At 40.1% G+C, this 25,166-nt stretch overlaps 1 protein-coding gene across 2 annotated transcripts in view; it reads left to right on the forward strand.

The window, feature by feature from the left end:
- The window catches only part of b4galt2 (UDP-Gal:betaGlcNAc beta 1,4- galactosyltransferase, polypeptide 2), a 239,931-nt gene that overhangs the window by 100,737 nt on the left and 114,028 nt on the right, over positions 1 to 25,166 (forward strand). For both annotated transcript variants that reach the window (XR_013974581.1, XM_080906855.1), the window contains exons 3-4: positions 19,629 to 19,747; positions 21,930 to 22,046. Coding sequence is in view for 1 of the 2 variants with exons in the window: in XM_080906855.1 (XP_080762981.1) it covers positions 19,629 to 19,747; positions 21,930 to 22,046 (236 nt within the window). In the remaining variant the exon portion in view is untranslated. The remainder of the gene's footprint in view (positions 1 to 19,628; positions 19,748 to 21,929; positions 22,047 to 25,166) is intronic.

Here is a 25,166-nt window from a genome sequence, read left to right on the forward strand (position 1 = left end):
AATCCATGTATCTTTTCTGAGCTGCACTTTCTGAGCGTCATTGCCCTTTAGTGGAAGTGGCTGCTACATGCGGACTAAGAGAACCGCTACCCAGCCAAGAGACACGTTAGGCAGACTATAGAGTGAGGATGCCATCTGAGCTAGCATATCAACTTATCTCTACATTTCCTTGGTGAAATCACACACAAACAAAAGGTCACTCAAATTGTGTACGTAGTGAATGTGTTTTGCCACTAGTTGCATTTTTTTCCCTGCCAAAAACTTTATTTACCATTTTAAATGATTGCTCATATACTCAGTTATCACTGTTCCAACTGCAGGAGAGTAGTAAATGAGGGGAGGACTGCTAGGCCTCTGTTACAATACAAATCAGACTCCATGAATTTGAAGATGAACATGTGCACATCCTAAGCCACCCCTCATTTCTATAATAGTTTGCTATGAAAATGGGAAATGGTTGGAGAAATGTATTCAAACATGTCAAAACATGCATGGAAATACAGCTTGAAAATCAATATTTGGTGCAACCACCTTTATTCTTCAACACAGCCTAAACACTCTTAGCCAGCTTTTCTGTAATTTCTTGATGCAGTCTTCAGGAATAGTTCTCCAGGCTTCTTGAAGGACAATCAAAGCTCTTCTTTGGATGTTTGCTGCCTTTTTGTTTCATTATCTGTCACGATGATCCCACACAGCTTCAGTAATGTTGAGTCCTGGGATCTGGGGAGGCCCATCCATTACTGATGTGTGCTTTTCTATCCAGGTTTGCTTTTAAATTGGCAGTGTGTTTGGGATCATTGTCATGCTGAAAAGCTGTACTTTTCTGTCTTTATAATTCCATGAATTTTGATGAGATCTCCAACTCCACTGCCTGAAATGCAGCTCCAAACCATGACAGAGCCTCCACCATGTTTTACAGATGGCTGTAGATGTCTCTGTTGTGCCAGTCATGTACATACTGATGATGATTTGAACCCAAAATTGATAAATTGGATTTGTGAGTCCATAAGATTGGTTGTCAATGATTATCAGTCCAGTTCTGTCATAATTTAGCATACCACAGCCTTTTCTCCTTCGTTCATTTCAGTAAATTTACAGTGTGTAAAATCTCACTGCTAAATGTCAGTAGATTACTCATTGCAGTCAAGAGATGCTGAGATGGACATCTTGGTTGCAGGGCAAGGACTGGACTGAAAATGAGAGAAAAAGCAGCCACAATCTGAATAAAAACTTTGAAAGGCATTCAAAAAAAACCGGAAGACCACTTTAAAAAACGTACAAAAATGTCTGGCTCTTTGGAAGAGAAATATGAATAAATGAGGGGTGTACCGCACTTAATCTGTTCAGTATCGCACACGTAGAGTCACTAGTTGCTGGGCTGATTTTATAATAAAGCTGAAAAGTTTTTACGAAAGGCAACTTTTATCCTATTCTAACAAAGGTGAGCCTTCATATTCAGAGCCTACTCTAGTGCGAGAGGATTAAAAACAGGTAATTAGGTTAGACACTTTTGTACTCTACTGTATGCATCAACTCCTTTTTATTTGATTTTTTTCATTTTCGTCATCTAAGAATAAAAACGGCTGCAAACATATTGAATGCAATACAGAAAATTATTTACAACTAATATCTTACGTACACTACATAAGCACTGTGGAGGAAATATTCTATGCCATCATGCTCATAATGATCAAATATTAAGTTTTGGTTTGGTTTCAGTGAAAACTTAAAAATAATTCAAAACAACTAATTCCTCACTATTTGAAATAGTGCTGTAACTTCATGATAGTCCTATTAGCTCAGACTGCAGTGATTTCATCATTGTATTTTCTTCTGTCGAATCAGTGTTTGCTGTGCAGGGCACAACGTACAAGAACAGGAGGTGAAAATAGCTCATTTGTTATGAGGGCTATGATATATTGCTATTGAGCGGTTCACTCGTGCGTGTGTGTGCGTGTGTATGTGCGTTCTTGTGAGTATATATCTGTAATTGAATTGGCTTAGGTGTGTGTTTCTTCAGAAATGAAAGGAATGACACGTTGTCTCTTCTCATTCCTATAGATAGATGATATATATCATCATCGGCTACAGACATGTTTATACAGACACACAAGCTGTGATTTGTGTGTGTGTGTGTGTTTGGTGCTGTAAATGTTTATACTTTGTGTCATTTTGCTGTGAACATCATATGCCTCTGTACAAGATTAGATCTGTAGCTGATGATGAATATAAATTGGACTGTGCCTGTTCCAATCTTTGTTATTTGCTGGCATGTAAAATCATTCAGGTTTAATAATTGTGACTGATATTTGTGCGCTCTCCAAGGCAGACGTGGGTATATAAACACCTTTAAACTTCGCTCTCCTTGAGTTTTCCCTGTAAGCTGTGCGAGGTACAACTTTTACTTTGAAGGCAAACGTTTCCAGGGGACTGGGATTTATGCTTCAGTGGGAAATCTACGCTGTAGCTATGTCATAACTACAAAACCTACAGCGTAATTTCACATGTGCCTTTCAAGAAATGTAACTACACATGGTGGCCAATGACATTAACTGGCCAACTAACTGGCGACTGTGGCAATCTGCTTGTGACAAAAGCAATCACGAGGAGGCTTCTGGTGCTGCACCTCATACCTCTTTGTGATCGATTTTACCAAGCAACTCCCAGCCACCTCCAGCAACAACTGGCCTGCTGTTCAAGGAAAACACATTTTTCCCTAGTGACCCGTGGTTGCCAGGGTGTCTCTGTCTCTAGGCCTGTGTGACTGGGGCCACAACAACCTATTGCTTGAGTTTATATGCTCCAGTGCATGTGCTGCAGACATTTCTGCAAAGACCGTAAGTAATAAGGAAAATACTGTAATAAATAATAAAATGTAATAAATGCCTCTAACTTAGTCTTAGTTTGGGTTTTTTTTCTGGGGGGGTGCCTTAAAATTTCAAGGCCAAGAAAATGAGTTTTGGTTGAGGGAACATTTTCGCAAGGTTTTATATTAATAAAAGTCGAGTATAAATGCTGAAGGACTACAATCAGTCGAAACGAGCTCTGGTTTACGTTGCTGGTAAAACATAAATCATTAACGTGCACAGGAATGCTGCAGGTGATCTTTGTTGAATAGGAGAAATTTGCCATGTTTTATCCTAGAAGTCAGGGTTATAAGAGGAAAGAGGAAAGCAGCATAGACCCCAGGTGTGGGAAAAGTTTGCACTAGCCTGTCAGGGCCTCCGGCTGGGTAAACACCACCAGGTGGAGAGATTGAAAGCATTACCTTCTACCTTTCACACTGTCTCGGTTTTTCTAACGGACTGCATTTTCCTTCATACCTCGGGGTGTTTTCAGCCCCTCTCTGTCAACTCTCGGTTTTCCTCTCTGTCTTACGTGCACCTCCACTGTTACATTTCCTGTTGTGAGTAGGGCCATGTACTCTTTAAATGGCTCATCTAAACTCATTAGCCTCTTCGCTCCATATTCTTTATAAAGGATACCCATTACTTATTAAAATCTTTTTTTTTTAAGTCAAAATAGCTCTTATTACTTTAGGCAGAAAGGCCTTAATCTGATTTCCACAGTAATTTAAAAACAGTCACAGTATGGCTTTTAGTGAGTCTGTTATTCAATTTTAGGCTGCCAGTGTTTGAACAGATTAAGGCTGCTTTTAAAAGAAGCATATTTGATCTTACTATTATACTATATGTAGCGTGCCTTAGATTGTGAATAAATGTTTGCATAGTCGTATAAATGTACTGTAGAACAGGTCAACTAACTAATCAAACAGATGAAGCAATCCATATTTTGGTTCAGAAGACGTACCTGATGAGTTCTGCCGATATCTCTGCAACATTTAGCACTAGCCACCATCCACCACAACACTGCAGGCAGATCAGAAAATTCACAGGTGAGCAAATCCAGACATATCATACACATTGTTTAAAGCCAGGTTAGCTTTTTGCACTGCAAGCAAAAACCAGGACCAAGAATTTTTTTTTTCCTCCCACAAGACAGTGGGAACCAGTTTAATATATCTGCTTCCTAAACAATCCCTGAAAGCAGGGGAAATATTAATAATAATAATGCCACCCTGCAGCTTTAAAGCGGCTTTTCTAGACTCAAAAAGGATATGGAGTTAGGAAGCTTTCTCCGGCAGGCCACATGCTCCTTGTGAGCAGCAAGGAGCTTATAGGAAGTTGAGTAATGCAGAAATTCAGAAAATACTGTATAAGTAATAATGCTAATTACAATAATAAAAATGACACTCTAAAACTCTTGTTCTTGCACAGAAAACTCAATTTTCTACTTCAACTACTTTCTGGGGGGATTCATGCATGACTTCCTGTGGCTCCTAATTATGGTGATGCACTCCGGAGTAAACGAGGGTCTGACTTATCAAGCTGCTTTGATTCATTGTGCTGCTGCGGCTGATGTTGCTGGGACTGTAAGGACAAGCACAGATGACTTCTGTGGTAGTTTTTCACTGCTTGTTTCACTAATTGCGGCAACTTTAAAAAAAGGAAAAAAGAAGCCATATGGTGCAAAACACAGTAGCTGTTCTGTTCTTTTCTTGATGCTGCAAGTCATTTAAATTTAAACATATAGCTCACACTTCACCCTTGCAATCATTAAGTTATTTTACAGCTAATGTAATTACAATAGAGTGTAAGTCAGGAAATAATGACCCACAGCAAAACCGCTTTTAGAGGTCAAATTAAGTTTTCCTTAACGAGACTCAGGTGAAAGTAATCAAGCAATCAGACTAACAGAATCAGACAATCAGAATAACTATAAAGTAATAGCACAAATTAAAGACTAACATCATAAATATCACCAGTCATTCCAAAAAACCTCAAACACTAGAGTTAAACTAAACTTAACCTAAACTGAACCCAAATTCAGACACATTGATTAAACATTGAAAGCATACACCGTAATATTTACGTAGAATCATTTTCTTTCTCAAATTTTAAATGTAAACATTTCATGATTATTCTTAAATATTCTTATGAGCCCTCCAACTGTTTGCCCATCTGCCACCTTGCTCTTTCCAGATCGGCATGACTTTTTGATTGATGCCTGCGTGCATTTTAGTGTGTATGTGTATGTGTGTGGTATGTGATTTGAGTCCAAACACAGTTGGACGTATGTCGATGGCCTTTAATGGTGATGGACATATAAAAAAAAAAAAAAATTCCAGGGAGAAAAGAAGGAAAGAAGATTAAAGCTGAGGAAGATCAAGACAGACGTGAACACAGGGACACTGATACTCTCAGATGGGTTTAAGTGTGTCTGTCTGTAGGTGTCTGCGTGTGTTTCTGCACACATGCATACAAACGCACACATCCGTGCAAGAAGTGTCAAAGCGTGGCCTTCAGAAGTGTCAAATGTCACATTTGGCTCAGCTAGAAATATTTACTTGACACCACCTGCTCCATGAAGAAGCATTTACTTCTTTCTCTGTTTAAAGTACTGCTAAAAATACTTGCAGCTCTCTGTGCATTTGCTGGTATTTGGGATACAGTTGATCTAGCAAGACTGACACCTGTTAGGATTTTCACAGCTGAGCCAAAAGGGTTTTTTGTTTTTTGTTTTAAATTAATTTAGTGAGTGTGAGTATGTCCTCAATTGAAAACACCTCCTTTGTGTCTTTAAACTTCTTTAAATATGTGTTGAATATATATATTTTTTTCAAAATAGTCCTACATGTTGGAGAATTATGGTGTGGATGTAGTTACAGATTATAATTTACACGGTGTCCAGGAAGTTATTAGTGTTGGATCTCAAGGAACTAGAGGTGCAGCCAGATTGTTATTGAAGTGTTCAAATCATAAACAGGCATACGTGCAAATCTTAGTTGGTGTTAGCTTGCTAACGCTGTGTGTACTGTTACTATGGTGATGGACTGTAGATGACTGCAGCTGTCTTTGCACACAAGCCTACATCTATCAGAGTGAATTTTGTTAACAATCAGGAGATTTTGGCCTGGGCTGATCCTTTGATTCCCGTGGTATATGTGGCTTAATATTACAGGTCACGACTTCTCTGGGCAGCAACGCAACCTCTTGTTGTTCTTAATAAAGAAAGTCATGCAATAATTGGCTCCTTTCCAGCATTCTGTAAGCAACTGTGGTCTTTTCATGCTGCACACGGCATGAGTCCACAAACAGCAGGGCACAGTGAAAGCAGTTGGTCACCTCCCCGAGAAGCTGGAGGTGTGCAGCCTGTCACCTGCAGCGCTTCATCTAACCGCTCGCTCTGGCTGCTCCTTCTTGTTTCATTTCTCTGTATTTCAAATAAAATAAATGCAGCTTTGATTAACAGTAGCAGGGAATGCTTAGCTCACAGACAAAGACGCTGCGTTTCTTGTCATTAGTTTGTAATCAGAGTCATCTCTTCCGTCGCCAATTAAATGTTTTAATTCATAAAACTGCAGCACAAGAAAGTGTTCCATTGGCTGATAATAGATTTTGTATGATCAATCGCTGATTGGGTTGTATCCTCCACCAGAGTGCCTGGTAATGTTGAGAGGAAATCAACTAACCTCTTGAATTGAAGCGAAAGAACAAGCACTTGACAGGAAATCATTATTGCAAGAAGAGGTATTTCATATTTGACATCATGTTCATCAAAACATGTCGATGGTAGTTTCTAGGCTACTAGTTCATCTTCAAGGTCAACCAAGGATGAGCCAGAAACGGTCTTCTTCCTGTGTTTGCAATTCTCAATACACGTACGCACGTAAAAAAAAAAAAAAATTGCAGGTGCAAGTGTTGCATTTTGAGAAGAAATTTATTTTGAGCGAAGAAAAGCTAAATTTGAGTGAACAAAATTCACTGCTGCGTGCAAAAAATTTATTTCAGTGTTTGCTATTATACACACACACACACACACACACACACACACACACACACACACACACACACACACACACAATAGCAGCCCCTCTCGCTCAGTTTTTGCATTTGCGCTTGCTTGCAATGCGTTGCTTGCGCTCTCAACATTTCTGCTAGTGTGTGTGTGTGTGTATAATAGCAAACACTGAAATACATTTTTTGCACGCAGCAATGAATTTTGTTCACTCAAATTTAGCTTTTCTTAGCTCAAAATAAATTTCTTCTCAAAATACAACACTTGCACCTGCAAATGTTTTTTTATGAGCGCTCAAAATAGTGGCACAAAAATAACGCCATACAACTAGGGGCCTGTCATGGTGTGGTTTATGTTTATTTTTGGTTGTTTTGTTATATCATTTCTATTTATTTCTTTATTTTACTCCAATAACTTTGATAGTTTATTTCTTCTAGTTATTTGTGTTTGTACAGATGTTTGATCCTTTAGTTTATTCCAGCCTCATTTGTGTCTTCTTGTGTTTTGGTTTTCATCTCTAGTACTGTATGTGAGTCCCATTTAGCTATTTCCTGTTTAATTTGGTCATTCCTGTTTCTTGTGCCTTGCTATTAATTTAATTTCCTTTGTTACTTTCTTAAAACTAATTGTTTTAATTAGTTTTAGCTGTGTTTTGATACCCTGGTGTTTCCACTCTCCCTGATTACCTCCTGTGTGTATTTAAGGCCTCGGTTTCCTTCTGTTCCTTGTTGTGAGTCATACTGGGTTCCTGTCTGTCCTCCCTTGTGTGTGCTCTGTGGAATTGATGGTATTTTTTGCTGCCTTCTGGATTACCTGCATCACCTCAGTAAGGGTTTGTTTATGAAGTCTGCGTTTGGGTCTGCAACCCTGGACAGGACGAGCAATTTAAATGAATAAAATGGCCTTTGATGGTAGAATCCTTGCAGGGGTTTAGTCTTACTCCTGCCTGCAATATAATAAAGTGTTATCTTTCTCTGTGTGAAGAAATCGACATTTGAGAGCTTGTGAAAAGTTTTTGTGCAAGATATTTTATAGCCTTGGAAAGAGAAGACACTCTCTGGTCCTTTTCTAGTCTTTTTGGCTTAAAGTTTGCAGGACAGTGTAGCTCGTCATCTATGTTAGTTTGGCAGCTACTATTAACATAGACATAAGGAACTTATAACTGAGTTATGGGACAGAGGATGTCGTATTGACAGGTTAGTTTGTTAACACAGGAACTTATTTGAACTAAGCAGGATGCTGCAGAGGTCTCTTCTTTAACCTTTTTGACTCAGTGCTGTGTTTAAGTGGAATGACTGCAGTGGTTAACACATTTGCTTAACTGTGAAAAATCCCTGATTTAAGACAAGGAGGAGAGACAAATCCCTGCATCACAAAAGGTGTCTGGGATAAAAGTCTGCCAAATCAAACATGGCTGTTCATCTACTGTGAACCTGCTGTGAGCTGAGAGAATGCTTGCATATAAAGGACAGATACTGTATGTTTTCCACATCATTAAACATGCAGATACTCAACTTTCTAAAAAAAACAAGTGATGATTTTTGATGTGATCTCAGTGTTAGATTAACAAAAAAGTTGCTTTTAGCTGCTACACGTTATTTCACACCTCAGCTTTGACTTAAACTCAATACTCGATAATTATGTATTTTGCTATGTTATTCCTGGATGATGTCCTGGCATCAGGAACAGTTGTGTCTGGATTGTAATTCTCTGGCAGCCTGATTCGAGCTTCCTGCACTATTTCATGTCTGTCCCAACGACCACTCCAAACACAGTGCTCTGACAGTTTCATGGCCTTGAAGTCATCATGACTTTGGCTCTGGCTGTTTCGGGATACACAACTGTGTGTGTGTGTGTGTGTGTGTGTGTGTGTGTGTGTGTGTGTGTGTGTGTGTGTGTGTGTGTGTGTCGAGGTCAGCACATGTGCCAACTAGCACGTCAGTATGCCAGCTGGACAGCGGCAGTGGGACCTGTAGTTGTACTGCCAAAAAAAGACACTTATGCTTATACAAGGGACACATGCTGGTGTGCCACTCTTAATTCATCTGCCAGTCATGCAGATTTGATATCGAGCAATAGGGAGAATAATCCAAATTGTGCCAAAAACAACATTTGGGGAAAAGTAACACAAGAACACGTAGGTTTCTGTGATTGGTAGTGAAAGCTCAGATGGGTGAGCAAGTTCAGCCTAGCTAGCTTTCTTTGCGTTAACTAATTGCCAAAACCTAAAACACCATTCAAAGACTACGGGGATCAAGATAGTGGTTACCAACATCAGAATTACTGTTTTGAATAAAGTATCCCCAATATTAAATGGCATAATAAGAAACATTCCTCTCATATGTGCTTCATATATCACATTTTTATTTTGCATGTGTGTATGTGCTCATGCAAGTGTTTATGCAAGGATTCTTTCTCCCTTATTATTCAGACAGATATTACTTGCCACTAATTAAAGGATCATTCTGTTAGCAAGAGCAGTCCAAGTCTACATCCCTCCGCCAAGGCTGAAAATTCCCCCATACCAAGCACAAACTGAGTTTCTGGATCCTGGGTACGGATTACTTTGTGATATTTATGTGAGAACATCAAGTGTCACAATTTTTTATTTCAATTAGGATTTAATATATATATTTATTAGTAGTGAATATGTGGAACATAATGTCTTGCTAAGAAAAAAGAATGCGTGGCTCCGACTTGAAAGGTTAATCACGTCTAATTTGCACCAAACCCCCACCTCTGGTCACATTTTCATGCTAATCCATCTGCAACTTTTTGATTAATCCTGCTAGCAAACAAACAAACAGAGAAATGAAAGCAATCACATGACCTCCGTGTTAATTAAAGGCTGTTGTGATGAATCAAAGAGGCAACAACAGGGTTTCTGTATCAATTGTAGCGCACTAGTCTGTGTTATAATGTAAATGGCTCTTGATATTTGGTGTATGACAGCCTGTGACACAGAGGAAATTACAAAAGCAACAACGACAGTAGCAGAACTGCAGTGCAGTGTGTGGAGTGGTGTTGCTTAGCATCTGGCTCACAGGCTTACACGATCTGTCACTCCCCATCACTTTGTGTTTCCTGTGTTATTACTGTTTTCATGTTCTTTCTTTTTTCTTTTTGTCTGTGTTTGTTCTCCAACTGCCGTCCTTCAGCATCTGAAACTGTATCGTTCATCTTTTTGTGCTTTTATTTTCTTACCTTTATTCTTCCCCCCCCCCTGCCAGGAAACGTTGTTGTGTTACATGCATCCTCCATCTGTTTCAAGCACCCTACTTTCAGCTTTTTCCATCTCAGAGCAAAAACAGTCAGTGAACATACTGTGCGCGTGGATTTGAGCCATTAAGTGTTTTTATTTTTGTTTTTGCTTTTTTACTTTGCTTGTTTGGGTGATGATCTGCAGCTCTGCTGCTGATAATTAGGACTTTACACTGATAAAAGTATTGTTACGAGATGTAAGAAACAGCACTACAAAAAAAAAAAACCAAGCTTTTGTACAATCAGTATTTGCATCTGCAGCTTTTCACACTGTAATTACTTTCATCGGCCTACTTAAAATTCACGCTCATTAATGAAATCTCTTGTTAAGGCTTGTTTGCTTACACATTGTTTTTCTTGCATCACACCAGACAGTAAATAAAGAAAACATTTCCTGATGAGGAAAAAAAATCTCCCAGTTCTTGGCTGCTAACACGTCTGAACATGAGAGCAAAACAAACGCAAAGGAAGATGCTTCTGGCAGCGTTTTTGTTTTTGATTATACTTCATGACAAGTTTTAGTAGAATTGTGAGAAAAGACAAAGTAAAAGAATGCGTGTAAAATAACTTACACATATCTGAATTTTTAAACAGCCACATTCAATCCTGCTTATTATTCAGCAAGCTCTCACTTTTTATCACGATACTGCTGAAGGTGTTTTGGGGTCCTAACTGGTTTATTGATAATGTTCACAATGTTTGTCCTTGGATAATATCGCACGTCTTCTCTATGATACAGCATTTCTCAAACTGGATGCAGGCTTCTCTGGAGCCACTGGGGTTTGAGCAGCCAATGGCTACAATGTTGAGTAAAACTAAGCAGAATAAATTTGATTTATGTTGAAATAACAGCAAACAAAAGCTTCTGTTGCCATCCTGGTGGTCTTTGTTGCACCAGATTTCAGCTTACCTGTTTAATTTCTAATGATTGCTAGAAGAAAATTTGCGGGTTTTTTTTTTTGCTTTCTGAGGCTGCTTTTATGCTCATTGCTTACACCCTGCCCTACATGGCCAAAATGATACCACATCTGCTGGCATGTATTGCCACGTTGGTATCACTTGGACCAGTTGTGCAACCCTCGATTTTTGTACCACTGCCGCTACACCTGGGTTGAAGACACGAGTGTATGATTGTGTTGGTTTTTACGGCTGTTTTAATGATATATCAGCTCAGAAGCTCAGAGATTCACAGATTATACAGAGGGAGATGTTGCAACAGTTTGAAAACTTGAAATTCTGTGGAAAAAACTTTGAAGAAAACACTCAGCAATTACTTTCCAGTTCTGACTTCTTCTTTACTTATATCAGCGCTGATCTGCCACTTGGATCTGACGCGTAGTTGGACGGGTCTAAGATTTGGCAGCTACGCCGATGTCTGCACAGTCACTCCACAGTTTACTGTCTGTTGATGGAATTTGCTTCACTCAGACCTGAGTCAATCCTGGTTAACTTGCAGAAACTATCACCCCTGTTCAGCTTGTGGCCTTATGTTGGATTTATACTCATGTAGTAAATCTACGCCATAGGCGCGCCGTAACCCCAAACCCTCCTCAAGATCTACACCGTAACTTTTACTGCAGCGTATGTCATAATTTATGCCCTAACCTGACATGCACTTGCCTACAGATGTAAACACATGTTGTGTTGATGCAGCTCAGATGGGTGTAAATGCTGGCTTTGGTCCGACCGACTTTTTCCTTTTGCTTTGAAACACTCATCAACCAAACAAAGAGAACATTTACAGCACGCCTGTTTCTGAAATCACTGCATTTTTTATGTCCCTCTAATGGCTACATTATATTATATATTCTGTAGGATAGTATTAACAGTATTTCCTGGCATTTTTGAAGCACATTATTATTTTTATTTTTTTTGTTTCAAGACAGCAGTTCATTTCCCTGCAAAATATAAGCTCAGTTTTTTCTCTCTCTCTTTCTGTCAAGGTCCTTTGGAAATTATTTTGTCTTGAAAATTCTGTCTCTTGTGGTCTGACACATCCTGTTTGAAAGACAGCAGCAGAACATCAACCTTTTTCTTTTTAATCCAAAACAGTCCAGTTTCACATTATCCTTTGCTTGAGATTCATGTTTGCCTTTTTGTCTGGTGGATTCCATTTTCCAGCAACATGACTTGCGACAACAAAGCTATGAGTTTGTGAATGCTGTAGCTTTCTCTTCATCCTTTTGTGCTTGTTGTTGGTGCGGTGTAAATACACCACGGTTAACCCTTTATCTCGTCTGTTTGGGTGCACGCTGGGTGTTCTGCATAGATACACACCCACACGACCAGATAATGTGTTTCTTGCATGTCGAGGAGATTCTCAGATACCTCTAATCCTCTGATCCAATAAATTTACCCCAACATGCAGACACAGACACACGGGCAGGATTTCACAGCTGAGCATAGCCTTTGCCATCGATGATTTTCACAATCCACAGTAATGAGTCTTGGAAGAGGGTGTAAAATCGCTAACACAAGGACAAAGTGTGCTGAAGATAAACAAAATGAACGCTATGTTAGCAGAAGTAGGTACCTGACGTGAAGACTTTTGACTCTTTTCCCTTTTCTCTCCTCCACACCCATTTGTACCTCATGCTCTTTTTCTTTCTTTCATCAAAATGGGAAGAATCTCAATTATGGCCTGTGCTCGGTGGAGGCACTTGTAAATGATTGAAAGAAAAGAGATTGAGAGAGTGGACAGGCTAATAAGATTCAGGGAGCTGAAAGTCTCTATTGTCACAGAGTGTCAGTGGGAAGCAGGAGGGAGAGGAACAACCTCTTCCTCCAGCTTTCGCTCTCCTTTCTGTCCGTTTTTCTTCTCATTTATTCACTTTCTCTAACTTTCATTTCCCTCCCCTTCCTGAGGCCAAAGAGCCAAACTCAATTATAAACTCAGAACCGCTCTCAGAAATCTGACCCTGGCGCCGCTTCAGTTGTCACTTAAGTAACACAAAGGCGCAGAAACTCTCAGAACAGGGCTGCTGATTAACAGGCAGCCTGTCGTAGAGTTTTGCATGGTCAGATGGCCCGACCAGTGACTCTGTGAGGACAAACCAATTCACAGCCTTATTGACACGAACTCATTCTTTAAGAGAAAGACAAAGAAAGCTACTGAGTCAGTGCACAAGGGTATCAAACTGCTTTTATTCACTTTATTACCCTTTTGCAATCAGCTACATAAGAGTAAACACAGGATTAAACAAGTTAATTGGTTTTCATTGATAATTTATTTGTCAGATCCATGAAAATCTGTTATATTTTGCATGTTTTGTTTTCCTATAAGAGTCGCACAGGCCTAGCAATGCTCAGTAACCTGGCTGGGGAAAAATGTGTATTTCTCTTCTTATATCTTTATATCTGATGGATATTTATGCCATTTTTGGGTCTTATGTAAATGATTGATGTGTCCACCATGTCATAGCCATCTTCTTTTTGCTTTTTTTTTTAAGCAAACTGTCCATTGCAAAGAAGCGCAGCCTTGCAATGATCTGTTTTACTCTGAAGAAGGTCAGAATTGACAAAATGTGCATCATATTGTATCCTGTAAGATAAAATGAGCAATTGAGACCATAAAGTCATGCAGAAAATATTTAGTGAGCTTCCTCCGAAGGGTGGCTGGCCTCTCCCTTAGAGATAGGGTGAGAAGTTCGGCCATCCGGGAGGGGCTCAGAGTAGAGCCGCTGCTCCTCCACATCGAAAGGAGCCAGCTGAGGTGGTTCGGGCATCTGACAAGGATGCCCCCTGGGTGCCTCCTGGGTGAGGTGTTCCAGGCATGTCCCACCGGGAGGAGGCCCCGGGGCAGACCCAGGACACGCTGGAGAGATTATATCTTTCGGCTGGCCTGGGAACGCCTTGGTGTTCCCCCGGATAAGCTGGAGGAGGTGGCTGGGGAGAGGGAGGTCTGGGCCTCTTTGCTTAGGCTGCTGCCCCCGCGACCCAGCCTCGGATAAAGCGGATGAAGATGGATGGATGGATAGATGGTTATAAATCAATTGAGAAATTGGGCAGTTTTCTCGTATCCTTCTATACAACCAGACTTCTTTTTTAAACCACAGTTGTTAAAGGTATTTCTGCATTTTATTTATACAGTCTAGATAGACCAGATAATAAGAGAACTCTGTTACACCGTATGTAGCAACACTGGGGTCTGAGGGGAGTCTTGGCAGAGCTAGATTAAACTGATCTGTTTCATCTTAGGGCCCACGGATCCTAGGTTCAGTGGAGGGGGAATAGGAGCAACAATGGCAGGAAGGGAGGAAGAGAAAGGGAGTGCTGCTAATCTAATAGCTCTGCCGTTTTGTTTCGTTACTGTTGTGAGGGGAAAATGTCATGATCCTGGGTCTTTTGACCCAGCGTTTTAAGTTTGAGTTTATTTTGTTCATTAGGTTATCTAAGTTCGTTTGTTATTAGATTCCCCTTGTGTATCCAACCCCGTTAAGTCTCCCTTGTCCTTCATGTGCTTCATGTCTGTGTTTCTTATGTTGTCATGTTTGCGTTTCATTATGTTTCAGATTTTATTTTGAAAGAGGTCCTGTGTTTCTGCATTTTGTTTTACTCTTCCCCTGTGGCGTTGTTATGTTCATGTTGTGTCTACTGTGCCTTTCTGTTCCATGTTTCTGGTCCCTATGTTCTGTCTCCCCAGTCTGTTAAGTTTACATGTCTTGAGTTCCATCAGTGTGTTTCCTGTTTTACTTTCACAGTCTGTCCTATGTTAATGTTTCTAGTTTTGCTTCCCTTGTCTCGTCCTCCTAATTACTCTCAGCTGTGCTCTCCTCCTGTGGCTCATTCCCCCTCGTTATCCCTCAGTGTATTTAAGCCCCATGTGTCTCTTTGTCAGGGTGGCGTCCTCCCTCATAGCTGTGTGAGTTTTCCCCTGTGGCTCCTTGTGCTTTAGTTTCCCCAGTTTAGTTTTGTGTTGTTTTTCGTGTCCCACTCCACGCCAGCAATAAAGCTGTGTTTTTTGAGTTTACTTTTTGTCTCTGCGAGTTTGCGTTTGGGTCCTACTCTTGCCTGCACACAGCTGTATTGTGACAGAAAATTTGGTTGTCATATAATGTGTGTGTGTGTGTGTGTGTGTGTGTGTGTGTGTGTGTGTGTGTGTGTGTGTGTGATAATTCCACTGCTATCATTGTACAACACATTACTGTTTGTTGAAGTGTATTTTATACACAAACCTGCACATTTCTGCATCACACATGCACAAACACAAAAATGCTCTCTTTCTGTTATTTGTGTGTTCTTGCTCGACACAGTCTGAATATCTTTAAAAGTTTTCCTCTACCTATGTCACCATGCTTTTTCAAGATTACTGAATTGTACCTGTACATTTTCACCATGCAGTAATGACAATGCCAATGTATTTTATTTCATGATTATGTTTTTAAGCTCTTTCGATATCATGCTTTATAAATCTCTGAGACAAATCACCCCTCAAATATCCAGATCTAAATGCTGCAGATACCATTCTGTGCATTTTAGCAGTAAATCAAAGACGATGTACATTAATTAGACTGCTTATGTTGCCCCCTGCAAGCCACTTTGGACCCCAGCTTCTAATCCATCATCAGTGTCTTGTTTGTTGTCATTAATTGCCTAGTGTGTGCTGTTTTGGTGGTCTTGATATTGCTCTTAGAGCCAAGCCACCAAAATTGCTACACATGAAATCCTTTTAACAAGTGGTTGTGACCAAAACTCAAAATCTTAAATATCTTATCTAATCAGCCAATCATGTGCTGCCATGTGCATTTCGATATGGTAAAAGCAACCTGCTGAAATTCAAACTGAGCATCAGAATGACAAAGAAAGGTGATTTAGGGAACTTTGAAAGTGGCATGGTTATTGGTGCCAGATGGGCTGTTCTGAGCACTTCAGAAACTGCTGATCTACTGGGATTCTCCTGCACATCCATCTCATGAGTTTACAGAGAATGGTTTGAAGAAGAGAAAATGTCCAGTAAGCAGCAGTCCTCTGGGTAGAAAGGCCTTGTTGATGCCAGAGGCCAGAGGAAAATAGAAATACTGCTTTAAGCTGATGGGACGGCAACAGTAACTCAAATAACCACGTGTTACAAGCAAAGTATGGAGAAGACCATATCTGCTTCACATGAGCTCACCAAAATTGGACAAGAGAAGATTGAGAAATATTGCCTGGGCTGATGAGTCTTGATTTCTGCTACGGCGTTCAGATTGTGTGGCGTAAACAGCATCTATTCTGTCTTGTATCAACAGTTCAGGATGATGGTGTAATGATACAGGCACCTTAATAGCAGTCGAGTATAGTTTAAACACCACAGCCTACCTGAGGATCGCTGCAGACCAGTGAATGTATGCATCCCAGTGTTTAAACGGTTCATATTTGGAATTGTAAAGAAGGCAAAGTTGAAATTGTAGCAGTATCAGTTTGAGTCACACTTGGACGACCTGTGCTGCAATGATGTTAATCTATATTTATTGGGGGGATTTTTCCCCATAAACCAGCTTTTATCTTCAAGAGGAACAACTAAAACCTCGCCCAATGTTTTCTTGTGTTTTCAGAAAACCTAATACACAGTATACTATGTTATGCTACATCCAGTAAGCTCCCCGTTTTGTTTTAGCTGCCTGAAAACTAAGTTTGGGGAAAAAAATCACAGGGAGAAGATGAAAACACCATGTTCTACTTTCTGTCTCATTAGGGTGAGAGGGGAACGAGGAAGAAAGAGACCCGAGTGCGGAGGGGATGGAGGGCGATGGGTAGAAGTAGTCAGGGGCTGCTGGGACTGTTTGCATTCAGCTCTTGTGGTGTGATAAAGAGGTGTGTTATGGACATGTAACCTTGTTTCCATTGATTACACTCCTCACCTGCACGGTGTTGATTGGAGCAGACCTCTCAACACGGAGCTCATGCATCAATGTTAAGCCCATTATCGTCTCGTGGGCTTCTACGAGCCACACCTCTCTTTCCTGTGCTCTGATGCTGCGAATACTGTCTGTTTATACGTGCATAATACAACACAAGACACACCTTGGCCACCAAAAGTATGTTGAAAGTAGATTGTTTACTGCACAGTAAATATACATACTTACAAATGGGAATCATACAATCCATGTACACTGATGCATAATCGCTGCTTTAGCTGTAATTATCTAAATGTTTGTTACAGTCTGGCAAAACTTTGTTTTTACTGTCGTTTCTCATCACTTACCTGCTCTGCTTTAAGCACTCAACACACCAATGCACTCCAGCAAACACAGTCGAATCCCTCTCACGTGTACGTTTTCGATGAGTTAATTTTTGTAACTGTTTAAAACTGACAGTCCATCGTTGAGTGATTAAGCAGGAGGCAAGACGCTCCCGGCAAAACACCCTAAATGGGTGGCCTTCAAGCGTAGCCGTTTTAAAAACACGGGGTTCGTACGGTTTCTGGAAATTCCCTTAATTTTTTTCTTGTAGTGTCGTCGAGGAAAAGATGGATGGATTTTAGATAAAATGTTCAAAGCTTAAAAAGGTAAATGCTTTCATAATAAACAACCGTCTGAACAGTATGATGTCATGGTGATGTAGGAAAAAAATGAAATCACCAACAATGATTTATTGGTGATTACAGTTTAAAGGCAGCAGCATTTATACGTGTAAGTAAATGAAGGACGTTTTCCATCCTTGTCATTGATGACAGACTGCCTAATTCAAAGTGTGAAGTCATTGCCACGAGGTGCGAGCAGCAGTAGTGCAACAGCGACACAGCAAGTCATATACAAGCACAGTAATATTGTTTTCAATGGGAATTTTAAGCCTTTAAAGCCTAAATTATAAAATAATAATAAAATATAAATTTGCATATATGATTTTTAATTAGTATCATATTTGGTAAATCTGGCACTTCATTGCTTAAAAGTGTATTGTGGAACTTATGCTTTTCAGTGGGGAAAAGATCAGTCTGATGATGGAAAAGTCTCAAAGTAAATAACGTAACCGCTTAACATTTCAGTAACTTAGTCTTGCAACTTCTCAGCAGGTGCACAACATTGTCACATAATAAAATAAACATTTTTCAATTTAAGTCAAGCTTTCTAACCTGTTTTTCTGCAGTCGCACATCATCCTGCCACTCGTGTCTCTTCATCTGTCCTCGTGTCCTGGTTGTACTCAATGGTGGGTTTTCAAGTGGTGAAACAAGTTTGTTTTTTCCACCACTGGAAAATATGCAATAAAACTGTTCCCTGCTAAAGTATTGTAGTTTGTTGGAGGTTGTTTTTTGTGTACTAAATTCTCATTAGAGAATCACTTGCAGCTCCTTCTCTCTGAGACGTCTGCTTGTCTCCTTATGCGAGCTAGGGAACGTGGGAACCTAAGCACATGGTGCCACAATATCAGGTAAAAATTTACACCAGATTTATCGTGTACGAAATGCTATACCACGGCCGTGCTGAAGTTTTTTTTTTCTTTTGTATTAACTGTGAGAACAGGTTAAAATACTTCATGCTAATGAATGCCAAAAATCTGAACAACTCAGAAATATAGCGATTATTTAAACAGCATAAGAAGTGCATTTTTTCATGTATTATTTTCATCTGCAGACTGAAACACATTTCATATTGTTGAAAACATTCATGGCCGCTCGCTGTGCTTCTCTCCTCTGTAGTGCAGTGACAGTGTTCATTGTAAAACAGATAATAAAGAACGAGTCACCGACTGTCCTTTTTCTATTTAAAGATTTCAGTCACATATAGATAAACTGCATTATTATACATAAGCAGGGCTTGTTTTTGTTGCCTTGAATGATAAAAATCATGTAATACTACTTAATATTTTTGGTGAATCAAATGATGCGTGATGATTTGAGCTAATGAGTTCCCAGCCGCTGAAGAAAGACATGCACTAATGAGTGACATTTTGCAGTTTGGAGAATGAGTGCTGAGAGTCTGGTTTGTTGAAATGAGGTCCGTGGTTTGGGGGCTTTGGTCGGAGTCCAAACAGCGAAGCTTTCTCGGGTGTTTTAATGATGGCGGTTCTCAGAGCAAGGGGCTGGATTTATCATCCAGGCCAGAGATTTAAAGCATATCTTTCTTTTAATTTGGTCTCATGCACATAAACACACTTGCACACTGATAGTTTTTGACTCATCAGTACTCAAAGGATTGATTTGCAGAGATGTAACATACTGTATGATGTGGGTTTATCACTAAGCTGCATAATTACTCTCCATGTGTTTACACATCTGACTTCAAAGCCTTTGTTTGTTTGTTTTTTAGGAGTATGGGTTTTCCAAAGCCTGTGCGTCTTATTAAATGAAGCATTATGCGAAACATATCCCTTGAAATCATTATTTCTGCACACATCACTTTGATACACATATAGTGTTGCTTTGAAGCTAAAAGCGTTTGCTCCGTGTCCCTCATTCCCTCTCTTGTTTTCTTTCCCCCCATCATGTCTTTTTTCTTTCACTTCTTTCATGCCCTGTCTAGTCTGTTACCCAACTCATCCCACTAATGCTTTTCTCTTCACTTTCTCTGTCTCTTTTCTTTTCCTCAGTGGGGCGTTTGTTGATCGAGTTCAGCTCCCAGATGACGATGGAACGAGTGCAGAAAGAAAATCCCAATGTGACCGAGGGAGGCCGATACACGCCTCCAGACTGTCGGCCCAGATGGAAGGTCTGTAGATGCATCGCTATTTGTATTTCACAACATTTGAATAAACTATATTTCACATTGTACGGTAAATATATTCTAGCAGAAGTCAGCTTCTGCCAGTATAAAAATAAAAGATGAGATTTAGTGCCTGATAAAGTGCCTGAGACTTGGACGAAGTCACAATGATGAGGTACTAAACAAAAATGTTGAAATAGACAAAATTATGAAAAGCTAACACAATACAACATACCCAATTTAAAATGGTACAGACTGTTATTTCATTTTTTTTATGAGGTGTTGACTCAGAGTTCGTAGTTTGCTTTGAAGACGGAGAATTGTCTGGAAACTCGCTGAGCGATACTGAAATTTGAATAAGTAACTAACTTGTTCTAAATGGTGCAACTTTTATTTTGAAGGGGAACGTTTGTTTGGGCTTGAGTTGAAACTACAGGCAACCACAGCAGTTTGCTTTGGGAGGGGGGTTTGGTGCCCCAACTTCTATGCAAACCTATATTTACCCTTAGCAACCAACTGGTGAATGAATACACATTTTCCCAAGTAACCAGTGGTTACTAGGGGATCACCATCTGCATGACTTAGTCCATAGTCAGGCTTTCTTTGCATTACCTTGTTAAATAAACCTTTTAACCACAGTCTGAGATAACTGTTTTCATATCGGTGGTTATCAACTTTCTCTCTTAACTCAGGTTTTCTGCTTCAGGCTCTCTGTGAGCGCACATAAAATGCGTGATGCTTTCAAAAAGAATGGGTGAAACATTTTATTTCATAGCATTTATAGATCTTCTGACAGCTAAAGGTAACACTGGTCAAATGTGATAGTTGAATATTAGCGATTTGAACCTTTAAACATTATAGGCTACAGACAGAATTCAGATCTGACACTGACCTTAAGTTCAACGTTCGCTAACGTCTCGGTTTCGTATCAGCCACTGAGCTGCTTGTATAGGAGCACTGGCACACCAGGTGGAGCAGTGCCACCAGGGATCGTGGCATTGCTGATGACCACGATACCCATCTTCACTTCAACACCTGCAAGAAGACTAAAAACACAAACACGCATGCAGAGATGCGGCAGAGAAGATCCTCAGACAGTCAAAATTTGAAGTTAATATATATATCACAAAAATTGTTACTCACCTTTTCTTTACTGATGTTCTCATTTAACTTTGATTGATCAGCTCTCTTTTACTGGAGTTCATTTTCACTTTTACTGGATTTAAATTAATGGAGACAAATGAAACATTGCTATATTGGTGTGGAGGGCAGCTTTTTTGAGAACTCGCTAATTTCAGCATTTTCAGTGTTTGACTTTCTCCTCTACATGACACCTCTTTGAGTATCTGGGCAATTTCGGTGCTCAACTATACAGAAACCAAGGTTAGTTTTCTGCCAATCTTCATCTGAACACAAAATTACCATGAACTCACAGGGGAGATTACGGTTCAACCTTGGACACCTGAAAATGACTCGCTTCAAGTTCAGAGACACGGCCCCTTAATTTGTCTCAAGTATGCGATGCCAGTGAGCTCTGCTCACTTGGCGTGCTTTATTCATTATGGATAAGAACCTGCTTTATGTTCACTGTGACATTAACAGGAGCTGTGGAAATAACAGTTCACTCGTGTTAGAGATTTAGTTGGTGTGTGTTTGTGGTCATTCGGTTTGATTCAGTGTGTTTATAGTGCCACATTACAAGAACAGTAACCTCAAGGTGCTCAAGGAAAACTTCATTTTAAACAGGAAGAAACCGCCAACAGAACCAGGTTTAGGTCGTGGCAGTCAAGTGGTAATGTCTGGGATATCGGGCGACCGTGGCTCAGGGGGTTGGGAAGCGTATCTGTAACCGGAAGGTCGCCGGTTCGATCCCTGGGCTCTCTGTCCTGGTCGTTGTGTCCTTGGGCAAGACACTTTACCTTACTTGCCTACTGGTGTTGGCCAGAGGGGCCGATGGCGCGATATGGCAGCCTCGCTTCTGTCAGTCTGCCCCAGGGCAGCTGTGGCTACAACCGTAGCTTGCCTCCACCAGTGTGTTAATGTGACAGTGAATGAATAGTGGCATTGTTAAGCGCTTTGGGTGCCTTGAAAAGCGCTATATAAATCCAATTTATTATTATATGATCTATAATAAATCTACACATTCAGGACAATCAGGTAATCTGCTGAAACTGTCCCTGTTGTGTAGGTGGCCATCATCATCCCGTTTCGTCACAGAGAGAATCACCTAAAGTACTGGCTCCATTACCTCCACCCTATTCTCAGACGCCAGAAGATTGATTACGGCATCTACATCATCAACCAGGTAGGATGTCAGAGAGCCTGAACGGCAGTAAGAACTGCAATACGGCGTTTCTTTTTAAGTGACCTGGTGGCTTCTTGGTGTAGTGGTTAACAAATTTGCCTTTCACGTGAAGGATTTCTGGTTTGAGACTGTGAGGAAATACAAACCCATCCACAGGAGGTCACAAGCCAGGATAAATGGGAGGGTGGGCATTTGGCCAAATCAAACATGCAGGTCTGTGACCTCCTGGGAACTGCGGTGACCTCCAGGGAAGCAGCTGAACAGACCACCTGTTTATTTTTAACTGACCAGCAGTTGCATATTTAAGAGTCTGCAGGCTTTGGTAACACCTTCATGTAAGTTTGAGAGAGACACAGAAGAAACAACGGAAGAACATTGACGCTGATGATCTGAAACTGAAAAACAATGATTTGGTTTCCATGTGAGTAATTTATCAGACTATTAATGAACATAAACAAAAGTAGGCTTATTTTTTGTATGTTTACGTTTCGGCTTAGGTCGACAGAAAAACAGGCTATGGACCGACTTTGCTTTTGCCAATAAGTTGATGGCTTCTTTGTGTTTCTCACTCTACTCTTTCATGAAAATGAAAATTATGAAGTGCAGCTCTTCATTTTATGTATTTCTAAATTTATTTTAAAGGAGGAATTAATTATTTGTTATTTATAGCTGTGCAATGTCTACAAATCACTTGTTGCAGCAGTTTTGCTTGATAAATTATATTAATGCTTAATTGGTCATTATTATTGATCCGTGGACTGATTATTCACAATACTGCACCATGAGCAAAAGTCACAATCTTGAATTTGTGGTCATATTCCTGGTTAAGTTCTGTTGTGAGCGAAACAAACAATGTTTTTAACTCTTTCCCCTCGATTGGGGGTAACTCTTCTGAACTGAGTGGTTTCTTTCTTATTTCATTACTTGTCATTAGGTGTCAAAGTAAACATATTATAAATATTTTAGTGGGGTTAGGTTAGTTGATATTTCAGAATTTCCCATAGGTATGAATGGTTGTGTCTCTGTGTGTTAGCCCTGCGATGGGCTGCGACCTGTCCATGGTACCCCACCTCTCACCCTGTGGTAGCTGCGATAGGCTCCAGCCAATGGTTAAGCAGAAGAGCCTGACCTGTAAAACTCCAAATACACTATGACAAGAGCAACGAAGTACATCTGTCTTGTATTAAGCTGTAAAAAATCATTGGAACACAATATTAAGTTTTTTAATCTATTAATACAGTCGAATTCATTGCTGCATGCAACAGAGAACAAGTCATCTTCCAGTCCCTAACGGCTGCCTTCCCCCCTCTCCCATCCCAAACTTCTTCATTGACTGTCTTTAACCCAAATAACAGCCCATCTCCAGAGCAGCATATTTACTATCACTCGGTTCAGAAGATGGATTTTTAAGTAATATTGCGAGAGTGTGTGTGTGACTCTGTGGCGAGAATAACTCTTCTTCCACATTATGGATAATGAGCTCTCTTTTCTGCCCTTTTGCGCCCTGTGGGCCTTGTGCAACGCCTTAATCACTTCCCCTGTGGAACAGGCCTTTGGTTTCGCCTGCCCTGCTGCGCTCTGCTCTTGATGTGGTTATGTTCCAGTGTCTTACTCCTTTGCTCTCGTCCTCTCTCTCTCGCTTACAGTTATGCACACAAACACACACACACGTAAACACATCTGAACGGTTTTTAATCTTCCTTATATCAAAAGTAAAGCTGTTAGTGAGGGTAAGAGCTGTTAGAGTGGGTGCAACATCTGAAGCATTTTTAACCTAACCTTCTCCTTTCCTTCCAGCCCATCTCTCATTGGCATTTCCATCACAAGACTGTAAATACTTTGACTTCACCTTCAGTTTTATCTCCGGGCGGTTTGCAGGCACAGAGGTCTTATGTCATGCAGTTTCTGTTTATCTTTTGACTTGTGATGTTACACGAATCTCCCTTTTTATGTTTTGTTTAACTGAAAAGTTGGACTTTTTGAAAAAGCGAACATGTCATGAATAATAATAATGATGACAACAATGAAAGTTTAAGTGTTGCTAGTGAATCTAGGTTCCCAATTTTTGTCTGAAACATAATCATACTGCTTTTTTTTCTCCTCTATCTCAAAACCTCTTCTGATGCTGCCATACAGTGACCTACAGTGCTGAAGAATTAAGCCAATGCATGAGGGCCAAAGTCTGCAGTTAATCAGAAGCAAGTTCAGCTCCTACAGCATAAAGCTTTATAGCAAAAACAAACATATTTACTGCCTAGTAACACTGCATTTGGTAACACTTCCATATATTTAGAATGAAACTTATGAGTTTAAACTAATGCAAGTTTAAACGTGTGAATTATCACTATCCCCTCCCATTGCTGGGCTTCACTTAGACTAATTAAATCAGTGGACTTGTCAGGCTGTCCAGTGATGTGGTTTATTTGGGACTAATTTATAAGTATGCTTGTCAATTCAATTCAGTTTTATTTATATAGCATCAAATCAGAACAACAGTCGCCTCAAGATGAGGTGAAGTAAATACCATAGAGTAATACAGAGAAAACCCAAACAATCAGGTGACCGCCATTAGCAAACACTTGATGACAGTGGGGAAGAAACTCAATTTTAACAGGAAGAAGCCTCTGGCAGAACCAGGCTCAGGCTTTTATCTATTAACCAATAACTTAGTACTTCATCCACTGGTTACTTAAAGCTAAAGTTACAAAAACTGAACCTTCAAAATGAAGCCTAGTAACCAACCAACCAGTCAACGGGTGATTTCATTATCATGTCCATCTTTAATATACAGTCTCTGATTCTATCTGGTCTAATATTTTGACTGACAGCTGATCAGCTGATTCATTTTTTTTAAAAACTCGACCTCTGATTAACATAAGAGCTCCCAATCTTCATTCTTGAGGCTTCCACAATGTTTGCCTGAATAACTCAATTGGTAACGTTGTTTCTTCCAGCTATTACGGGTTTCTGTTAAAGAGGTCAGTCAGGACACATGAGTGCTCTGATTGCCAGAACACCTCTAAGAGAGTCACAAGAAAAGATGCTAAAATGAGGCAGAGATGAGGAACAAGCAGGCAGATTGAGTGGAAGCGAATCAAAGCGACAGAGGTGGGACTCTGA

This window comes from Rhamphochromis sp. 'chilingali' (genome assembly GCF_963969265.1).
Source record: "Rhamphochromis sp. 'chilingali' genome assembly, chromosome: 16".
Lineage (NCBI taxonomy): Eukaryota > Metazoa > Chordata > Actinopteri > Cichliformes > Cichlidae > Rhamphochromis > Rhamphochromis sp. 'chilingali'.